The following is a 14,061-nucleotide window of genomic DNA, read 5'->3' as shown; positions in this document are numbered from 1 at the left end:
TGTAGTCCATAACATCTGGAGTGCCAAAGGTTCGCCACCACGGCCATAAGCCAACTATGACTTGACGTCACTTTCAGTCACCACCAGTGGGTCCCGTGAAAGGCTGCTGCTTACCAGTGGAGACCATACAGCGCAGGTGTCAAACTTGCAGCCCTCCATTTGTTATGGACTACAGTTCCCATCATCCCCTGCCAGCATGATGCTGGCAGGGGATGATGTGAACTGTAGTCCATAACATCTGGAGGGCTGCGAGTTTGACACCTGTGCCATACAGGAACTGATGGATTAATCCAGGACAATTAGCTTCCTCTGTTCAAAAGAGGTGGGGGTTCAAAGGAAGGCTCATCCTCTCCTTCTGGATGTCAACAAGGGGGCGAATTCACGGAGGGCAGTTTAGTAATGAGTGGCTGTTTAGCAGCGATAAATGGATTAGATTCCGGAGGCTGACCACTGGTAACCGGATACTGGACCAAATGCAGTGGTGGGATCCAAACATTTTAGTAACAGGTTCCCATGGTGGTGGGATTCAAACTGTGGCGTAGCGCCAATGGGGCTGGGCGGGGCACGATGGGGGCGTGGCCAGGCATTCCTGGGCGGGGCTGTGGCAAGGATGCAGCCGCTACGCCGGTCCTTGGGCGGGAAATGAATGCGCGCAGGCTGCCACGCACGCCGGTGCACCTCCTGCTAGACTGCTTCCAGTTCTGTGCGCTACTGCTGAGAGGAGGGGCGCAGCTAAGGCAAAAATCACGTAACCCCCTCTCGGCACACGCAAATAATTAGTAACCTACTCTCGGCGAACCTGTGAGAACCTGCTGGATCCCACCTCTGACCAAATGGCCTTTGATTGGAGGCTGGAAGATCTGAGTCCCCTGAGCTGGGAGTTATGGGGGTCCTCTCTTTCTTCCTGACTTTGCAGTGGTTCCGAAGTCCGAGTTCTGCTGTTCAACGTGACGGGTGACCGGGACACCGCTGCTCTCCTGAAGCTGCTGCTGGTGAGCATTGCCCCTGACCTGCTTGACACCCGGGATGGGGTGATGGCAGCTATGTGGCGTAGTGGTTAAGAGCAGGTGCACTCTAATCTGGAGGAACCTGGTTCGATTCCCCGCTCTGCCGCTTGAGCTGTGGAGGCTTATCTGCTGAACTAGATTAGCTGGGGCACTCCAACACACGCCAGTTGGGTGACCTTGGGCTAGTCACAGTTCTTCTGAGCTCTCTCAGCCCCACCCACCTCACAGGGTGTTTGTTGTGAGGGGGGAAGGGAAAGGAGTTTGTAAGCCCCTTTGAGTCTCCTTACAGGAGAAAAAGGGGGGATATAAATCCAACTCTTCTTCTTCTTTCCGGAACCCTAATGATTTTGGTTCTGGTGGGTTTTCCAGGCTGTGTGGCCGTGGTCTGGTGGATCTTGTTCCTAACGTTTCGCCTGCATCTGTGGTTTTGTTTCCTAATGATTTTGTTTCTCTTTTCAGCCTTGCCAGTTTGACTATGCTGTTTTCTGCCCAAATTTCACTGAAGTGTCTACTGCAGGGAATGCAGGTTAGTGGGAGAGTGTGGGTGTGGGGGGGAAGGAGGGAGGGGGGAGGAGAGCTGGATATACAGACTCCTCTGTTAAAATTGTCATGTAGTATTGAGCTGGTGGACTGGTGGGCTTAATACTCCATCCTAGTTGCTGGCTGTCCCTGAGTGCCATTAGCATGGAGCTGGGAGAGCAGCTGCTGGCCCTGTGGCGTAGGAGGTTAAGAGCTCATGTAACTAATCTGGAGGAACCGGGTTTGATTCCCAGCTCTGCCGCCTGAGCTGTGGAGGCTTCTCTGGGGAATTCAGATTAGCCTGTGCACTCCCACACACGCCAGCTGGGTGTCCTTGGGCTAGTCACAGTTTCTGGGAGCTCTCTCAGCCCCACCTACCTCACAGGGTGTTTGTTGTGAGGGGGGAAGGGCAAGGAGATTGTCAGCCCCTTTGAGTCTCCTGCAGGAGAGAAAGGGGGGATATAAATCCAAACTCTTCTTCTCCTTCTCTTCCTCCTCCTCCTCCTTCTCTTTCTTCTCCTTCTTCTTCTTCTTCTCCTTCTCTTTCTCCTCCTCCTCCTTCTCCTTCTCTTCTCCTCATCTTTCTTCTCCTTCTCCTTCTCTTCTCCTTCTTCTCCTCTTTCTTCTCTTTCTTCTCCTTCTTCTCTTTATTCTTCTTCTTCTCCTTTTTCTTCTCCTCCTTCTTCTTCTCCTCCTTCTCCTTCTCCTTCTCTTTCTTCTCCTTCTTCTTCTCCTTCATTGGCTTCCCTTCGCTCTTACAGACCAGCAGAATTTCAACGTCACGCTGGAGAACGTCTTGACACGCTGCCTGCAGAACCAGACCTATTGGAACCGCCTGATGGAGGCGAAGGTGGGCCAAGACCCTTGGCTGTCCCCCGTCGCAGACGTTGAAGGGGTGGCCGGCCGGCTGAAGCCAACGCCCCTCCACGCATCTCTGATCTTCATGCCCCCCTCCGCTCGGCCGCTCAATTCCAACTCCTTGGTTTTCCCGTGCATCTCCCACGCTCTGCAGTGGGTCACCCAAGGCAGGGACCCACACTTCCAAGCCCCTGCCTCGAAAGGGCTCCACCCTCACCCCGTGGCCAGCAGCGGCGCCGTTCTGCTCAAGGAAGCAGCCGCCATCCGGGTCTTGGTGACGGGCAGCTTGCACTTGGTGGGAGGAGTCTTGAAGCTGCTGGATCAGTCCCTCTCGCAGTAACGGGCGCTGCCGGGATTCCTTTCCGGGACCGCGCCTGCCGCCTACTTGAAACATTCTTGGATGCAGGGGGGCGGCCGCTTGTCAGTGCTCCACTGAGATTTCAGTAGCATCTGCAGAGTGGTTTTGCGCCCGAGGTTTCCTCTCCAGCATTGAGAGATCTCTCTGCTGCTGCCTGGACTTTGGGGTTCTCTCTGGCTGCTCCCCGTTTCTCACGTGGCTCCTCCGTAAGTTGGGTCCCTCTACAACTGAGCCAAAGCAACATACGTTGCAGACGGTCGGGTCCTCTCCGTTTGAGCCCATCAGGAGATGGGCTGGTCGCTTTTAACGGACTACTCGAGATGTGCCTTCTAACTTGCCCGCTTGCCTCTCTCCTTTGCCCATTCCTTTCTTCTTTTCTGCTCTCGTCTGACATTTCGATGGGGCGGGAGAACAGTTTGAGTTGTTCTCGGGAGATCTTCCCCATCAGCTCTTCCGTATTGTCTTGGCGTTTTCCTTGCCTTTTTTCTTGGTGTCTGAGGTGAACAGGCTGGGCTTTCTCTGGGGAGAGCAGAGGTCTGAATAGGCTGTGTAAATCTACAGCACATCTATGCGGTATGAGTGTTCTCACGTGAGCCAGAGCATCAGACCACATCTCATGTGCAGAGTTCTGGCCAGTGTGGACTCTGCACAGCCGCCTTCCCACTGTGGGTGCGGGGTGTCTGGGGACTTAGGTGCCTTTTTCTTTCAGGGCAGGGGTCTTCCGACTATGGCCCTCCAGATGTTCATGGACTACAATTCCCATCAGCACCTGCCAGCATGGCCAAGTGGTAGGGCTCATGGGAATTGTAGTCTATGAACATCTGGAGGGTCATAGTTTGAAGATCCCTGTTTCAAGGGATTATTGCTATACCTCCATATGTGCTGAATGCAGAATTCTTTACTATTAGAAGGGACTTCCGGTTTAAAATACTGGGACTTCCGGTTTAAAATACCCCTTTCAGGTTACGGGGCCCAAGTGTTCTATAGTAGATTGGTTCATTGAACAGCACACATCATTAGGGTGTGCTAATGGTTGTTTACTTTATCGGTGCATCTAAAATCTACATCCTTTCCCCCCCTTACCAGGAACTTCTGTCCCTTTGGTGTATCTCCCTGCTCACATAGCCTGAGACACAACACTAAAATGGGGGTGGGGGGAGCTACTGGGAGACTTTTTCTAGTATGCAACATATTCTCAATCTGAAGGTTTTATGAAAAATCCTGATTCAGGGATGCTGCACCTGCAGGACGTTACCACCTCTTAAATTCACTGATATTAGAAGGTGGGGGAAGGAGGTTAAAAGTGTACCTCTTGTGCATGAGAACGCGTCACTGTCCTAACCTCCTTTGACGTGCATCTTTTGACATGGGGGAGGGTATTTAGCAAATCTCTCTCACACACACCCCTTTTGAAGGCATACTGTGCCCCCTGCATGCACCGCGTATCTTTGCTGGATAGCAGCATGCGCTCAGTCTGTGTTGTGACATTTGCCCAATGAGGATGCAACGGGAAATGCATCGCTGGGCAAAATGTATTGGCAAACTCTACGAAAAAGAAACGGGGTGGTTGCTTTAAATGGTGCTCATTCCCTATAGGTCTGTGGTGGCGAACCTTTGGCACTCCAGATGTTATGGACTACAATTCCCATCAGCCCCTGCCAGCATGGCCAATTGGTCATGCTGGCAGGGGCTGATGGGAATTGTAGTCCATAACATCTGGAGTGCCAAAGGTTCGCCACCACTGCTATAGATGTTTTGGATATACACTTGCAGCGGCACGTGCTGTTAAGGGTTAAAGCGGTTCTTCTGTGCCGAGTTCTAATTTTCCACAGGACAGTTAGCAGCCAACTGGAATCCCTGAACTTTCTTAGGGATTCCTCTGGAGAAAATCCCTACTGCGTGGCCAGCTTGGTTGTTCGGTCTTTCTTTTTCTGCCCCGATAGCAGCTGCCGCCCTAAAGATTTTCATGAAGGCAGGAGTTATGCAGGTATCTCAAACCTCAGTCTGTGCCACAGATCTGCAGTTGAGTTTTGTACTCCGGCTGTGAACGTGAGTGTCTAGATGGGCCAGATATCTGATCACCTCCCGTGTAGTTCAGTAGGAAAACACGTATCCCTCTTTACTGGGACTTCCCTCCTCCAACTCTAATGTACAAATGGCAAAGTTTAGACCTTGACTATCCCAGCAGTGTTATCTTCTTCTATCCCACAGGTGTCAAACTCGTGGCCCTCCAGATGTTTTGGACTACAGTTCCCATCATCCCCTGCCAGCACCGTGCTGGCAGGGGATGATGGGAACTGTAGTCCATAACATCTAGAGGGCCACGAGTTTGACATCTATGTGACTATCCCTTCCTGTTGTGGGGGCATCTCCCCCTTTTGCTCACAAAGGTTCTTGAAGATTCTTAAGAGTTTAAGCTTGGATTTTAATTCACAGCAATTTTTTTTGTGGGGGAGGGTATGTTTGAGCTCTGTGACAGAACATATATGGATTTAAAAAAAAATAATATCTGAACAGTTCCCTTTATCTGCATTTCTGTACCTGACTCTTGGCTAAAGAGGTAGAGAGCTAGATGGCGAATTCTATTGAAAAAAAGTAATTTATCTCAAAAGTATTGTTTTTGTTATTTTATATCAAATCTTTTAACTGTTTTTATAGACGGGACTTTTATTCCTTTTTAAAGGCTGCTTCCTGTGAGACTTTTTGGAAATAAATGAGACATTTCTGCCAACCTGACATTGAAGTGGTGGAATAGATGTTCCAAATAAAGAACTGATATTAGATATTTCTAGCCCTTCGTATTTTTTTTTCAGTGTTATCAGTGGCTGATTGGCAGGAATGGGGCTATTGCCTTCAGATATGTCAAGTTGGTTGCTGGTTTTTCTTTTATTTCATCAGATTTCTTTCCTGCCCTCCCAGACAAAGGCTAGGCTCATGGTGGTGTACAAACATATTTGAAACATTCTCTACAGTGTTATACTGTAGTGGAAACAGAAGGGAAATGGCTCTATCAGGGTACTTTCCATATATTGTCGAAGGCTTTCACGGCCAGAATCACTGGGGTGCTGTGTGGTTTCCGGGCTGTAAGCAAGCCCTGGAAACAGCACCAAAAAAGCCCACCATATGGTTCCGTTAGGTGGATGACACATTCACCATTTGGAGCCGCGGAGAAGAACTAAACAAGTTCCTGGACCATATCAACAAGATCCACCCAAACATCCAATTTACTATGGAAAAAGAAAATGAAGGAAAACTGCCATTTCTAGATGTCCTAGTCAGCCGCAAACCAAACCAACAATTGGGCCACACAATATACAGAAAACCTACGTACATGGATAGATATCTACACAAAATCATCATCCAGGACAAAAAAGGAGCACCATAAAAACTTTGGTAGATCGCGCAAACAGAATCTGTGAACCCCACCTCCTTCAAGATGAATTGTACCACCTAAACTGGGCTCTACAGGCTAATGTTTACTCTACTACAGACATCAGAAGAGCTGCAAGACCAAGAATAAGCCACATGAACAAAGATAAAGAGCCATCTAGAGGGAAAGTGTTCTTACCATACATCAAGGGAACCACTGACCGCATAGGAAAACTGATGAAGAAACATAACCTACAAACAATCTACAGACCCACTAAGAAAATTCAACATATGCTATGTTCAGCAGAGGATAAGAGGGATCCTCTAGCTACTGCAGGAGTCTACCGCATACCATGTATCTGTGGACAAGTCTACATAGAGACCACCAAACGCAGTGCTCAGACACGAATCAAAGAACACGAAAGGCACTGCAGACTATTTCAGCCAGAAAAATCAGCAATAGCAGAACACATAATAAACCAACCTGGACACAGAATATCATTTGAAAACACAGAAATTCTGGACCACTCTGACAACCACTAGGTCACACTACACAGAGAAGCAATTGAAATCCACAAGCACATGGACAATTTCAACAGGAAGGAAGTACCTGTCTTCCCTCCAGGAGATCAAAGGGCAAAGATGCTTTTCACAGTCATGTGTGATTTTGGTAGTTTTACAGTACTATTCCATCACAGGAAGTGACTATGAAAATGAACAGAATTTGGCTGCTAGTTTTGAAAAACACTAGAGTCAAGACAGTGACTAATCAGCTCCACACAGACACAGGATAACTATAGACAATCAAAGGGAACAAAGGCCAGACTACTTCTATTCAGATGCCTCACCTATTGACCTTGCTATCTCCATTGTTACTCACATACTACGCTTCATTGTTACTCAGTTGCCAGGCCACTCCTGTTCAGATGCTCTCACCTATTGACCTTCTCTCACAGGTATATATACTCTACTTGCTTTTCTTTCCAACTATCAGATCCTCTGAAGATGCCAGCCACAGATGCAGGCGAAATGTCAGGAGAGAATGCTGCTAGAACACGGCCATACAGCCTGGAAACCACAGGGTACTTTCTATTGGAAATGTGTGGGGAGGAGCCAGATAATTGGGGCGGGGGGTGTTATCAGACCCCCAGCCATCATCCAGGTTGTTTCCCTCCCTCTGCACAATTTTTTAGAACCAAATGAAATGTACACAATCTCAGAAAACGGTTTGGTCCTTCGTTCCAGTTCTATTCAGCTATGTTTGACCCATGCAATGCTTTGATTTGTCACTAGGTGGTGCTGTCATGTTATTGCATGCCCTCAAAGTCCGATAGACAAAAAGTATTCTATTTATTAAAATATCTTTACACCCACACATACAAATATACATATATATGAGTGTGCGTGCACATATGTATATGCACACATATATCCCATACTCTTCCTGGCCTACTACGAAGTTATTATTTTAATTTGAATAAATGTATTATATTTTTTGCTGTACGGCAGTTTTTAATTTAGTGGCTCTAATTCCTTCTTGACCTCCAGCTGTGCACTCCCACACACGCCAGCTGGGTGACCTTGGGCTAGTCACAGCTTCTCGGAGCTCTCTCAGCCCCACCTACCTCACAGGGTGTTTGTTGTGAGGGGGAAAGGGCAAGGAGATTGTAAGCTCCTTACAGGAGAGAAAGGGGGATATAAATCCAAACTCTTCTTCTTCTTCTTAGGTCTCTTTCAGCAACTTTGGAGAAAGAAGGAGAACTGTGCCTGTCTGGAACTATTTCACTCAAACTTTATTGAAACCATTAGGCTGTCATGCTTCCAAATAAACTCTGTTTATGTTTAAGTGGAAACAACTGCTTCATTTAGAATAAAGGATCTCCTTTTATCTCAGAGGCACACACACTCACACCACCCTGACTGTTCTGTCAGTCTGTCAAGTGTATGTCAGCCATTTTGTTCTTTGGCCCCAAATCAGAATTAGAAGGCAAGAGCCTTTGGTGGTGGTGGAAAAAGGCAGGAAAGACTAAGTGCCCCATCAAAAGGAGGACCCCAAATCCGCTTGTGGGAGCAGTGTGCCGGCGGTGTCCATAGATTTGCCCTCCATGGGGCATTTCCCCAGCCGCAGCAGCATCATGCTGGCAGGGGATGATGGGAACTGTAGTCCGTAACATCTGAAGGGCCGCGAGTTTGACATCTGTTCAAGAGTTCAGGGTAGTATGCGAGGCTCATTTTCCATTCTTTATGGAAAGCAGCAGTGGCGTAGGACGTTAAGAGCTCGTGTATCTAATCTGGAGGAACCGGGTTTGATTCCCAGCTCTGCCGCCTGAGCTGGGGAGGCTTCTCTGGGGAATTCAGATTATCCTGTGCACTCCCACACACGCCAGCTGGGTGACCTTGGGCTAGTCACAGCTTTCCGGAGCTCTCTCAGCCCCACCTACCTCACAGGGTGTTTGTTGTGAGGGGGGAAGGGCAAGGAGATTGTAAGCCCCTTTGAGTCTCCTGCAGGAGAGGAAGGGGGGATATAAATCCAAACTCCTCCTCCTCCTCCTCCTCCTCCTCTTCTTCTTCTCCTTCTTCATCTTCTTTATCCTCTTCATCTTCTTCATCCTTCTTTATTATCTTCATCCTCTTCTTCATCATCATCATCTTCATCCTCTTCTTCTTCATCCTCTTCTTCTTCATCTTCTCCTTCTTCTCCTTCTCCTTCTTCTTCATTTCACCCGCACAAGGATTCTTCAAGGTAGGCTAGGCTAAGCAAGAAACCCAGAGAGCTTCATTGCTGCAGGAGAATGAATCTAAGTTTTCCCCCAGTTCTAGAGCCAAACCACGTGTTGCGTTTGTTTTACAAGCTTGCATGCGTCTCGACTCGGATGGCCCAGGCCAGCCTGATCTTGTCAGTTCTCAGAAGCTGAGCACTCTCCGCCCACAAAATCTCCACGTATTTCCCAACTCTGAGCTGGCAACCTTAGGCCGGGGAAACAAAACCGAAGGCAGAAGCAGTGTCTGGTTTGCTAAGAGGTATATAGGTGTCATGCGAACACAAACGTCTGGAGGAAGCCAGATTCAAATCAGAGGTGAAGAAAGTACTTGGACTTGTGTCAGTTGGATTTTCCTGTTCTCTGTTCCCCGCCATGCTGTCTTCCACAGTTGTTATGGGTTATTTGTACTGCTCTTTAACTTCATTTGCATTTCCCAAGCACAGATGATAACCCAAGCCCTGTTGGTTAATAGGACAGCTACAGCCAGACGGTTAATGTGATCCGAAGGAGCATGTCTTCCTCCGGTGCACACTGGAGGAGAGAATAGAGAAATGGACAGCCATGCAGAAAGAGTGTATAGTTTGCCCTATGAGGTCAGGAACTGGGCAAGAGAAGATCAATTGCATTTCAAGAAGAAGAAGAGGAAGAAGAGGAGGAGTAGGAGTTTGGATTTATATCCCCCCTTTCTCTCCTGCAGGAGACTCAAAGGGGCTTACAATCTCCTTGCCCTCCCCTCCTCAAAACAAACACCCTGTGAGGTAGGTGGGGCTGACAGAGCTCCGAGAAACTGTGACTAGCCCAAGGTCACCCAGCTGGCGTGTGTGGGAGTGCACAGGCTAATCTGAATTCCCCAGATAAGCCTCCACAACTCAAGCGGCAGAGCTGGGAATCAAACCCGGTTCCTCCAGATTAGATACACGAGCTCTTAACCTCCTACGCCACTGCTGCTTCTAAACAGAAGTTTAGACCAGGAAGTGGTGCAGAATGGGTTCCTGGTGTCACGTGATTTCAGAACGGCATGGGAGGGTTCTGGTTTTTAATTGCAGTCTTGGCTGAGGCGCTTGAATTCCGCTCCCCTGACCTGCAGCTCCAGTTGTGCAGGGGAGAGCGTTGGAATGGGTTCAGACCCTGCAGCCCTTGGATCTAATCTGGAGGTCTGGAATATAAACCGACCTGTAAATCAGGGAGGGCCATCTACCAGCCTGCAGAACTAACCGAGCTCACAAAGCGCCTGTAAGTAGTCAGAATGGCACGAACCAAATTTTAATCGAGGTGCAGGTAACAGTGTTAAAAAGAAACTTGTTTTCAGACACTGTGTAGGATCAGAAGCACATCAAACTAAGGCCGATTCCCCACTCGCGGTTAGATGCATGCTCGTCACAGAAAATATCCAGGTTTCCAGCAGAACTCCCCACTACACCAGCGCTGAAAGCGGATTGACCCCGTCTCTGCCGCTCTTCCCCCTCTCAGCGCGCGTTATTTCAGAACCTGGAAGAAAGTAGACCTTTTGAAAAAACACGCGCTGAATGTGGAGCGGTGGGGGATTTTGGGGATGAATCGGGTTTCATTTTTCCCCGCTGCTGATAGTGACGTGGAGCCTTTTGTCCAATCAGGAAGCAGTGGGCTGAGAGAGGAGGAGGAGGAGGAAGAAGATGAAGAGGATGAAGAAAGAAGAAGAAAGAAGAAGGAGAAGAAGGAGAAGAAGAAGAAGGAGAAGAAGAAGAAGAAGAAGAAGAAGAAGAAGAAGAAGAAGAAGAAGAAGAAGAAGAAGAAGAAGAAGAAGAAGAAGAAGAAGAAGAAGAAAGAAGAGCTGGATTTATATCCCCTCCTTTCTCTCCTGTAGGAGCCTCCTTTCCCTTCCCCCCTCACAATAAACACCCTGTGAGGTAGGTGGGGCTGAGAGAGCTCCGAGAAGCTGTGACTAGCCCAAGGTCACCCAGCTGGCGTGTGTGGGAGTGCACAGGCTAATCTGAATCCCCCAGATAAGCCTCCACAGCTCAGGCGGCAGAGCGGGGAATCAAACCCGGTTCCTCCAGATTAGAGTACACCTGCTCTTAACCACTACGCCACTACTGCTCCCAAAGCAGAGGGACCACTTTGTGCCCACCGCCCTGTGTCAGAATTCCAAAGGTGTCTGCAGGCTCAAAGAGGTTGGGGGTTCTTGGTTTCAGCCCCTTGAAAGACCTGTTTTCTCTGAACGGGACCATTCCACTCTCCTAGTCTTGAGATCTGCCCAGAGCAGTCTTGGGTGGTGGTGATAGTAGACCTGGCTGGAAGGGCCAGAGACTCTCTGGGAATTTGGATGAGAATATGCTGGCAAAATAGGGCTGGCAACCTCAAAGAGCACCTGCAGCACTTCTAAACTTCTAAGAAAATGTTGACAGAGAGAAATTGTTCTCTCTTTCTCACAATACTAGAACCAGGGGGCATCCATTGAAAATGCTGGGGGGAAGAATTAGGACTAATAAAAGGAAACACTTCTTCACGCAACGTGTGATTGGTGTTTGGAATATGCTGCCACAGGAGGTGGTGATGGCCACTAACCTGGGTAGCTTTAAAAGGGGCTTGGACAGATTTATGGAGGAGAAGTCGATCTATGGCTACCAATCTTGATCCTCCTTGATCTGAGATTGCAAAGGCCTTAGCAGACCAGGTGCTCAGGAGCAGCAGCAGCAGAAGGCCATTGCTTTCACATCCTGCATGTGAGCTCCCAAAGGCACCTGGTGGGCCACTGCGAGTAGCAGAGAGCTGGACTGGATGAACTCTGGTCTGATCCAGCTGGCTTGTTCTTATGTTCTTAAACCTCGCAAAGGTGCCTGACCGAGGATCCCTGCAACAGATCAGGGCTTTGCCTGTCTCCGAAGTTAGCAAGGTCAACACACGTGCCAACTGCAACATCCCAAGGTTGCCCCGTGTTCCCCCTCTCCCCTGAGCAAAGCTATAGATTCCGTAGACATTTTTAGAATCTTTGGAGACGCTTCTTTCCATACTTCCGTTTGTCAACGGCTCGATGCGCTTAATCACAGAGGAATATCCTCTCCTCGAGGAATGGAAATGCTTAGAAGAATCTCGCCAGAAGGAAGCTCCTGTTTCCATTGCTGGAATAAGTGGGAAGCCGGAGGCTGCATTTGCCCTGAACAACCGAAAGCTCGTTGATGTTGGTGCCGGTCGGGATTTAACCTGCGTGGATCCATCCTCATTATACAGATCCAGCGGGTTCAGTCCTGACTGGCATCCAGTGTGTACAGACACACACGCCTGTTGGAGAGTTTCAGCTTGCCCTGGTTGTCTGCCAGATTTTATTTTTCGAGGACCTCTTCCAGTTGTTGGCATGTGGAGGGCTTGCGTGTTTGATTGGCGGTAGTGGAGGAAAATGCTGCCAAGTCCTAGAAGACTAATGGTGACCTTGTAGGGTTTTCAGACAAGGAATTAACAGCGGTGGTTTGCCATTGTCTGACCTTGACAGTGGTGGGATCCAAAAATTTTAGTAACAGGTTCCCATGGTGGTGGGATTCAAACAGTGGCGTGGCACCAATGGGGCTGGGCGGGGCGTGACGGGGTGTGGCTGGGCATTCTGGGGGCGGGGCATTAATAATTTATGGGGGCGGGGCATTAATAATTTCTCTGTTACTGTAAAAAAACTCTTACTGTAAAAAAACAGTTCCTCATCTCCAGCTGGTATCTTTCTGTCCATAATTTATACTCATTATAGCAAGTCCTATCGTCTACTGCCAACAGAAACAACTACTTCTCCTCTAATTGACTGCCTGTCAAATACTTCATACTTCCAAATACTTAATTTTGTTTCTAGAAATCAAAAGAAGGAGACTTTCCTTAAACCAGGAACTTTACCATATTTCTAGAACATGTTTTTAAAACAGCCCAACAGAGAGAATTATCCCGTTTTCTACCTTTGCTAACCAGCCACATAGGAAACAACAGGACTTTATGATTTTTGGACCTAATGGAATTTCTAACGGAAAAGCGGACCCAATTAGTAACCCCCTCTCGGCACACACAGATAATTAGTAACCCACTCTCGGGAACCGGTGAGAACCTGCTGGATCCCACCTCTGTCCAGCTGTGTCTCCTGGCTGGGACGTGGGGTCCTCTGGACTCCTCCAGTCCCTCGTCATTACTGTGGTTACAATTTCGCTTCCTGGCCAATGTCTTATTATCAACTCATTGGACACCTGCGGTTGTAGTTTTGGCAGTAGTGTGGAGTGTAGGTTGTTTTGACTCCCAGGGGAGGCTGCATTGTCTCTGGACCGTTGAACTGGTGGGGTGCCACCCCCCCCTTGGGAACTGGTAGTCAGGGGTGGTGTTGTGTGACACGGGGTCATGACGTGGGGTATAATGGCGAGCACTTTGTCGCTTATGCTTTAGTTCTGACAATAGTCTAAATCAGGGGTCTTCAAACTATGGCCCTCCAGATGTTCATGGGCTACAATTCCCATCAGCCCCTGCCAGCATGGCCAAGTGGTAGGGCTCATGGGAATTGTAGTCTATGAACATCTGGAGGGCCATAGATTGAAGACCCCTGGTCTAAATCATAAGTGTCAAGCTCGCGGTCCTCCAGATGTTATGGACTACAGTTCCCATCATCCCTGCCAGCATCATGCTGGCAGGGGATGATGGGAATTGTAGTCCATAACATCTGGAGGGCCGCGAGTTTGACACCTGTGGTCTAAATGCTTATTCCTGGTGCTGTTTCATCCGAAAGAAATCATCTGAATGCTAAGTCTTGTTATCGAACGCTCCAGGGGCACGTCGTCTTTTTGCCGCGATCGTGCCGACCCTCTGCCCCCTGGCTTGTGGCGGTCGATGACAACAGAGGCTGTTTTCTCAAGTTGATGTCACAAGGGGGGAGCTGCCCCTTAGCTGTGGCCACGGCACGTCGACGCGTGGCCTTTTCCTTCTGCCCCCGTCTCCCGGTACCATTGGAATGGCGCCTGTCACCATCCTCCTCCAAACGCTCTCGTCTCGGATGAAGAAAAATACAGGCAGCCTTCCTGTTTCCATAGCAACCCTGCTCGGCCTTCTCCTTTGCCAAACCAATTTGTTCAGGCGAGGAGGTTTCCAGCCCCCCCGTTTCTTCAACCCCTTCACCTTTGCAGCTTCCCCGACTCTTGACAATGTTCCAGCTTTGTTTTCAATGGAGTCGAAAGGGCCGGGGCGGGCAGCGCTC

At 48.9% G+C, this 14,061-nt stretch overlaps 1 protein-coding gene across 1 annotated transcript in view; it reads left to right on the top strand.

Moving 5' to 3' along the window:
- Window positions 1-5,525, top strand: part of FPGS (folylpolyglutamate synthase) — a 40,240-nt gene extending 34,715 nt beyond the window's left edge. Inside the window, exons 13-16 of the mRNA XM_048513310.1 lie at window positions 917-992; window positions 1,467-1,533; window positions 2,288-4,338; window positions 4,473-5,525. Of these exons, the coding sequence (XP_048369267.1) occupies window positions 917-992; window positions 1,467-1,533; window positions 2,288-2,724 (580 nt within the window). The 3' untranslated portion in view covers window positions 2,725-4,338; window positions 4,473-5,525. The remainder of the gene's footprint in view (window positions 1-916; window positions 993-1,466; window positions 1,534-2,287; window positions 4,339-4,472) is intronic.
- The last annotated feature ends 8,536 nt before the right edge of the window (window positions 5,526-14,061 follow it).

The sequence above is a fragment of the Sphaerodactylus townsendi genome, linkage group LG12, assembly GCF_021028975.2.
Source record: "Sphaerodactylus townsendi isolate TG3544 linkage group LG12, MPM_Stown_v2.3, whole genome shotgun sequence".
NCBI lineage: Eukaryota > Metazoa > Chordata > Lepidosauria > Squamata > Sphaerodactylidae > Sphaerodactylus > Sphaerodactylus townsendi.
Note: the sequence above shows the minus strand (reverse complement) of the source record. Positions and strands in the feature narration are given on the sequence as shown.